This window comes from Lottia gigantea (genome assembly GCF_000327385.1).
Source record: "Lottia gigantea unplaced genomic scaffold LOTGIsca_32, whole genome shotgun sequence".
NCBI lineage: Eukaryota > Metazoa > Mollusca > Gastropoda > Lottiidae > Lottia > Lottia gigantea.
In genome coordinates, this window is record NW_008709073.1 from 2,475,584 (window position 1) to 2,483,896 (window position 8,313).

The 8,313-nt window shown below is 33.0% G+C and overlaps 2 protein-coding genes across 2 annotated transcripts in view; one reads left to right on the forward strand and one right to left on the reverse strand.

Annotated features, from left to right (window-relative positions):
• The window catches only part of LOTGIDRAFT_162179 (hypothetical protein), a gene marked incomplete at both ends in the record, with an annotated part of 2,472 nt that extends 1,634 nt beyond the window's left edge, over window positions 1-838 (reverse strand). Inside the window, one exon of the mRNA XM_009058100.1 lies at window positions 10-838. Within this exon, the coding sequence (XP_009056348.1) occupies window positions 10-838 (829 nt within the window). The remainder of the gene's footprint in view (window positions 1-9) is intronic.
• Window positions 839-2,491: 1,653 nt separating this feature from the next.
• LOTGIDRAFT_204019 (hypothetical protein) lies at window positions 2,492-4,644 on the forward strand. The gene has a single exon (XM_009058101.1). The coding sequence runs from the start codon at window positions 2,559-2,561 to the stop codon at window positions 3,237-3,239; it is 681 nt and encodes a 226-aa protein (XP_009056349.1). The 5' UTR covers window positions 2,492-2,558; the 3' UTR covers window positions 3,240-4,644.
• Window positions 4,645-8,313: the final 3,669 nt, after the last annotated feature.

Consider the following 8,313-nt stretch of genomic DNA (forward strand, 5'->3'; position numbering starts at 1 on the left):
TTGCTGGACGTGTTGTTAATCCACCGACTCTGATATGGTTTGGATACAGAGCTTTAGGATAGTCCAATATATCATTTGCATTTTCTATAAACAGAAGAGACTTTCTCATCATTTCATTGACATCTGCATCCAAGACTTCGTCAGGAACATAGTCCTTTAACTTTGCTTTGTCCAACTTCTTGAAAATGTGAGAAATCCGTATTCCAAGTGCAACACCCAATGTCAATAGAGTATTCATTACTCTTTCTGGTAAACTCATCCTGGATGAAAACGAAGACAATTCAAATGGATGGACATGTGTTTGAGCAGCAGTACCTAATCCCGGAAATATAGCTGCCCCTTCTATTACCGCCTCAGCATTTAAATATTTAGCCACGTAAAAGTAACACTCGCTTGTTGGCATGGAGTCTATTATAGCTATATCTATATTTTTGGATTTCAACAATTTCATTTTGTCTGTGGCAATTAATGCTGATTCACACATCGGAGCACCAATGTGAAAAAACGCCGACAAAAACGTGAGGTTGTGAGTAAATTGTTTCCCAGCAAAAGTTGCTTCCACAATGTGTGTTTCGATTGTATGTTTATGTTTAACAAACTCTTCACTTGGTTTATAAGTTATTATTTCAACTTTGGATCCATCGAAACAATTGGAAGTTTTAAATGTATCAGGTAGATAAGCGAAAACTGAATGGTTTCGCTGTAGTAGTTCTTTGGCAATACCTGCCATCTCTAAGCAGTGACTGGTAACAGGAAATGGTAATAGCAGGAAGTTTCCAGCATGGCTATTGTTAACCTTTACTGCCAGAATGACGAGGAAAATCCACGGACGATACATCTTCTCAGCTTGTTATTATCAAATTGTCTTCAAAACATAGAAGACTCAAAGGCAGAATCTGTGATAATCTGTAGGTTATGCTTATCTGAAAAAACACAAGACAAATACCATTAAAAATATGGCAATTCTCAGAATATCATTCAAATTTATTGAGAATAAAACTGGATCCAACGCTTAACCCTGCAGTACGCCGCTGTATAAACAGGATGAAAATTGGTATATGCCAATTAATAAAAATATTACCTTATTCAAGCAATGGACTAACATGTGCAACCCTTAAGAGTTTGTGAATATTGTGTAAACTAAGCAACATATCTAGATCGTTTTGAAAATTGCGTCCTTGCTTTTAACCCTTCAATCAAAACAGGTCTACATATTGACCCCATTGTAATGGAGAAAAGATATACCGTCTTTACCATCACCTTGCACAATTGGATTATTGTCATTAAGTATAAAAAATTTCAAGTCTTAATTTTAATTACAGAAGTAATAAACATTTACTTAAAATATTTAAAAAAAAGTAAACCATTGCACTTGATGTTTTATTGATGGACTTAAATCAGCAGGCTACACGTAGGGCCTAGATGTTTTGTCTATTAGCAGGTTCGCAAACACATCAGTGACGTTTCTACGGAGGGGTGAGAGAGTTGGGGTGTTAGCAAAAGGATGGCTAGGCTTTGACCCCCCCCCCCCCCTTCCACATACACTCGTGTTATTTTACATAGTGACGAAATTTTGTGGCCCCTATTCGGTCACCTCACCAATGTTTTCTGGTTGAACCACTGAACTACATGTAGACCCTATAAGGTCTTTTAGGGTACACCCCTTATGTTAATCATTAGATCGAGTATTTATCTGTCCTCTTTATTCAACTCTATATCCATATCTATATCTGGTTTCCTTGAGACGTTTCAGCCTCACATTATCTAGGCCTTTGTCTTGTTCTCATGGTTTACGAAACAGTTAGTACTGCTTATCGGGGCAAGACGCACTTGGGGCGTTGACAGAAGAATAGAAAAAGATGTAAAATGTTGAGCCATTGAACATTTCTTACGCCCATGTTTAAAAAAAAGTGAAGGCTTTGGGGCATGTCGCCCTCTTATTATCATCGGGGCGAGACACATTTAGGGCGTTGACAGATAGATTTTCATATTCAAAATAAGTAAAGTGTTGCCGAACCTCTAGTGTCAGAGTTTCTCGGATTACTGTAACTTTTAATAATGTAGGGGCAGACAACTCTTATACTTGACTCATTTCTCATTATAATTAAGACGTACAAATACGTATGTTGACATTTCATCTGTATTTATACTATAAATCAAAAATAATCGTCAAAATCATCTTTTAAGTGTAATGCGGAATCGAACAATTTTTTTTTGTCAGTTTTATATTTAAGACGATTCCGATTATGTAGTCGGTGACTTCCAGTCTTATTGGTGGATCCAATTATGTCAATACGGCACGGGTTATAATTAGTTTTAAATTGACATACCAATCAACTCTTTAATTTTTTTTTGAAATTGATTGTTTTCATTTAATAAATTATCTAAGATCTTAAATATCAGAAGCTTTTCTAGGTTTAATGACGAAGTATTTTGATTCAAAATACACCACACCATCTTGACAACAAAAATTCATTGATCGTGCCACCATATTTTAACCGGTGCAGAAATAGTAACACCGTCATAGAGTAAAATTCCTTCTATTTTTCATAATCATCATGTCTGAACAACGTTGGATTCCACTAGAATCAAATCCTGATGTTTTGAACAAATATGTACGAGCATTAGGTGTACCGGAAAACTGGCAATTTGTCGATATTTATGGTTTAGACGATGAACTACTAGCAATGGTACCACAACCAGTTAGTGCAGTGATCTTGTTATTTCCAGACACGGACCAAGTATCTGCCAATCCAATTGGTTCTGTCGATTCTAACCCTCCAGCACCATTATATTACACGAAACAATCCATCAGAAATGCTTGTGGAACAGTTGGCATTGTTCATGCCATTGCCAATTCAGCAGACAAGATCAATTTCGACAAAAACAAGCATTTCATCAAGTTTCTTGAAAAGACCAAACCAATGAGTCCTGAAGAAAGAGCAAAAGCATTGGAAGAAGATCAAGAAATGGGTTCAGCACATCAAGATAGTGCTCAAGAGGGTCAAACCAGGACACCTGGTAAAGATGATGAGGTCAATGCACATTTTGTTGCATTTGTACATAAAGATGGTAGTTTGTATGAATTAGATGGTAGAAAGGAAGGTCCAGTAAAACATGGTGAAACTACTCAAGATGGTCTTCTTAAAGATACAGTAAAAGTTGTTCGTGAATTTATGAAAAGGGATCCAGATCAGATAACATTCAATTTGATGGCATTGGTAGAAATGAAGGATTAAGCTGTATGTATTAGGGCTGGGAGCAGGTGCTATATTGTCTGATGATCAATGGAGGAAACACAGCTTTGCTTTGCAATAAAAGAAGAATTTCATTTGTTTTGCTTCTGTGAAGGCTTTAATTCCATCTGAAATCCTGCTTTTAGCCCAAAAGTCTAGTCTACAATACAGCAGTAATGGTCTACTTATATAATGGTGATCTATGTGGCTTACGTCCAATAACTGTGACAGTTTTATGTTGAACTCACAAAAATTGTTAACTTATAGCTTAAAAAGCACCTTGTTATTGTTGTTTGTGAAGTCATTGCTTCGTGTATTGGTATTTAACTGCAAAAGACCCGAGTGATTAACAAGACTTGTAAACTATTAAAAAGGCACTTCTAAACAAGATACAATCTTGTCAACTATCCAAAATTAATTCTCAACTGTTAACCTGTAAACTATCTGACTGAACAGTAAATATGTGAACTACTTATCTTGAATGTAAACATAAATATGAGCTATCTGATTATGAATGTAAACATAAATATGAGCTATCTGATTATGAATGTAAACATAAATATGAACTATCTGACAGTTTATATAAACTATCCAAGTGTGAATATAATAAATGCGTAAACTGTCCAATGTGACTGTAAACTATCTGAACATGAATGTAATCTATCTGACCATAAATGTAAACTTTCTTACTGTGATCATGTTTACAAACAATCTGATTGTGAATGTAAACAATCTTGCTTGAAATGTAAACTATCTGACTTAGAATTTTTAGAAACTGACTTAACTACCGGATAAACCAGTTATATGGTACTCAAATGACTTATAAATGAACAAGCTTCTGTTCATTGTTACCTTTCTGCATCATGTTTATTTCACACAGTGCATTAGTTCATACTAAGGCCTTAATATATCTTTGTTTACTGTACTGTACCTTTTCACAAACAACTAATTATTATTTTTTATGTAGCATCTTCACAATGACAAGCTAGTTTGGATTGTACACCAGCAAATACAGCCAATCATACCCCGCAACAGAAAAACTGTAAACATTATAGTTTAGTGTTGACAAGCTTTTTGTCAAGGCCTCTGATTGGCTGTATGAGCTATACCTAAAGCCAATCAAATGACTGCATATAAAAACTTGTGATACAAGAAAAGTGGCTATTGCAGTCAAGATTTGAGACAAAGTTCGTAATGGCTTGACATGGTGAAGATTATGTAGGAAAAATATTACCGTTCTATAACATTCAATTGCCAAGATGGTAAATAAGAGTCTTTGATTTCTTTGTTTAGTTACATGCAGTATCATTTCTTATGTCATATTGAAATCTTATTGACATTCCACTGTATTTCTTCAGGTCTACATGTTTTGTTCAGCCTATAAATAAATATGTCAGTATTGTGTTAAATGAACTCGTTTTAAAATTTATGAGCTTGATGAATGTCAAATTGTTGATCATGTCATAAGCTGTTCATCTGATTCTGTCATAAGATGTTACAACCCGATTTTCTCTGAAATTGAAAAGCATCTGGTCATTTGGATGACACAGTAACTGAATTCCATTAGGCATCAGGCTGTGCAAGCTTCAGGAACAGAAAAAAAGGTTTTATTAAAGGATTGTTACCTTACCTCTTTAGATGACCAAAAGATTGAAATTTTTAAACTTGGCCAAGTGAGTCTTTGTTTATCAGTGGACTTACCTGGTGTCAGAAATATAGGACAGGATCCAGCAATAAATCATTAAAACTAACTTAATAATCCATTATACTTAGTTTAATGGATATATTATCTTATATAGAGATTCTATTCTATAGCTAATGGCACCTGGTAAGTCCAACTGATGAATACACACTCGTATATTCTAAAAGGTAATATTTCTTGACCAGTTGTGCATCTTGTAAGATTTCCATTAACCAATCGCTATTTCAGGAACATATCCTCAGTCTGCCCATAATTATGTGGTTCCTATGCCACAGTGAAAAATTCATCATCAAAGACCTATTGATTGTTGGAAATATGTGACCAAATGCCCTTGAACAATTGATAAAATAGAATTCTTTGCATTTATGACTTTGCTAAGATGTATTCACTGTGGCCAAGCAGTTCAGTAGTTGAAGTGTCCAGGTACTGAAATGCACCAACTTGAACTCCTTGTTTTGTCTGAACAGTTTGATTCTGATGGGTATTATTGGGCTAAAACAACACAGTAGAGCTGCAATATACGTTACTTTAAGATATAACTTCCAAAGTACATATTAATATAAATATAATGATAAGTTCCAACATGTTAAATAAATGACAAAGATTATTTCAACAACAAGTCAACAAAGTCAGTAATAACCTATACTGTTCTGCTCTTTCATCAACTAAGTTTTGGAGGATGAAAAATATAATGTCACATTACATATTTTTGAAATTACAGCTTTAAAAAGACACGTGAATGAAAGATGAAAATGAGGAAATAAAAAGGATATTTTATATCACAGACGATTTGTCAAAATGACTAATAAAAGTGACATCTTAACACAAAAGAAGTTATAACAAGACAAAAATCTTATAATTGAAAATATTAGTATACACACAGAAAGAATTCTAACCAACGATTATATACTTTAAAGCCTTCACTTTATATGAGGTAAATAAGAAAAGATAGCACCAATATTTGTTATTATTAAGTACAATTTATGATTATCTACATTATGCCCTATGGGGATATATTTTACAAGACTTAATAACTGTCCTTAATACCTACATTTATACAAAATTAAACTTGAAAATCAATTAATGGATAGGTTTGCATATGCAAAGTTTTCGTTACTGTGAAGCTATAAAATATTATTGCACTTCTTTCATTGATTAGAATTCACAGTAACCAGAACATAGCACATAATTATGTTTCAGTTAATGAATGGTATACATCTGATGTACAATTTATTTGTAGTAGATCTAAAATTAGGCTATTATGCTGAACACTATGCTTTCTGACAAAAATTATATACTTAAATAGTTTTGTTAATTTTCTTGCCATGTATATTTTTGAAAATAGCATAGTTTGAAGCATATCATACCCATTATTGACCACAGAAATCATTTTAACAAGGCATAGATGCACAATCTCACATTGGAATCAATTTTCCACACATGAAAACATGGCATAGCTTTAATTGGTCCGCTACTACCCATTAATGCTGTGCTGTGCTTTCCATCTTTTTTTCTTTCCTTTTTTTAACACATTCCACAATCACACAGCATTTTTTTTTTTTTTTGCAAAAAATAAACACAAATTGGACACCATATTCATTGATGGAAATAATCCCATATTATTTTCATTTATTTTCATGATTATCAATGCATAGCTTTAATTAATCCGCTACTACCAATTAATGCTATGCATTGACATTACTTTTACACAACAGGCTTTACAATTTGTGATATTTGTTAACGAAATCATTTTTTTTGTATTTGCAAATTTCGAAAAATTTTTTTTTTAAATCATAACAAAGCATAGCTTTAATTAATCCGCTACTATCAATTAATGCTTTGCTTTGCCACTTACTTTTTAAAGTTTATCCTTTTATTCATTTATTCTGTTTACTTGATAAACAACATCCAGTATACAATAAGTAATATGTCTATGCATTCACTCTATGCCTTGCGAAGGAATTCTGTGCCAATTGTTGGAACAATAATATTTTAATATCAAACAACCTAAGAACTATTATGAACATTTATTCTATTCAAATGGAGGGGCGAAAAAGCTGGCCAAATCTTCCCTTTCAAATCAATGCATAGTTTGAATTGATCCGCTACTATCAATAAACCCTATGCATTGAAGCATTTCTAGATCATTCCTTACTATATTACACATAGCCATCATCAGGTGTATACCACACAGAATCATTTCATTCAAAGATTATCTTAAAAATTTAATAAATAACATAACAAATATTCATATAAATGCAATAATTTATCAGAAAATTTAATTTACAAAATTGACTAATTCAACTATGATAAAACTGTTGGAATACATTGGCAGTAGTTGGCAGCCATTTTTTATTTTAGAAAAATAAATATTATTGCATCTATATATAACAGTATCAACATTATAGGAATCAACCCTACTATAAAATAATATACATAAAGATTTTTTTTTTTTGTACTATTTAGATGTTGGTTTTTCAAAATGCCAAAACAAGCTCTTGGGACATAATATTTGTACAATGAAATTATGCAAATGAGATGTACCATTGTACAAGAATACATTAAGGACATTATAATTCTATGAAAATATACGGTTAAAACATAATGAGGTCTGATGATAATGCTGATGAAATTTCAACCATATTATGTTACAAATGTGTCTGAGGTGGTGAGGTTGGTTTGTGGCTTCCTGGTCTCAAACTGGCCGTTGATCGAAATCGAGGCTGTGGTTTAGGTGCGGGACTGTAAGTGACTTTTGTTGACTGAAAGAAAAGTGAAGCAATAAACGATAGTAATACAGCGATTTTATACTGGTATAGAACTTTTAAGCAAAAATTTGGTCATCAATGTACATAAAAGTTCATTCGTAAATTCTTCGGATCATTAATGAGTATTGGTAAAAGTTCTGTAGCATAATTGTTAGATCCTTAACCAACACAAAAAAGAGGTGGAAGTTAGTTCTGGTCTAGGTTGGTGTGTTCAAGTTCAGTGACCATGAATAAGTCATCTTTTCTCATATTCCAGTAACCCAACTGAAAAAGGGTACAGATCAATGGGTACAGAGATTCACCAAGGACCCGCTGGTACAAAGGGTCCTCATATACCCAAGTTTAATTATTCTTGTAAAAAATTGTTTTTTTCTTTCCTTTTTTTCTCATGATACAATCATAAATTAAGTACCTTGTTTTTGGAAGGTGAGGGAGGAAGTTCTTCTATAAATCTGGCTGGTACCAGACCTTTCTTACCATTTAACTGAAGTGAAATGAATTTCAATGACTTTTTACAAGTAGACATTGGTATACAGAATAGCACTAGGATTGTAAGAAGAATAAGGTATGCAAATATAGCTTTTTTGCTGATGAAATGTATTTTCAA

What these genes read in the sequence shown, in the direction of transcription:
- LOTGIDRAFT_204019 (XM_009058101.1), top strand. Translation starts at nt 2,559, where the DNA reads ATGTCTGAACAACGTTGGATTCCACTAGAATCAAATCCTGATGTTTTG.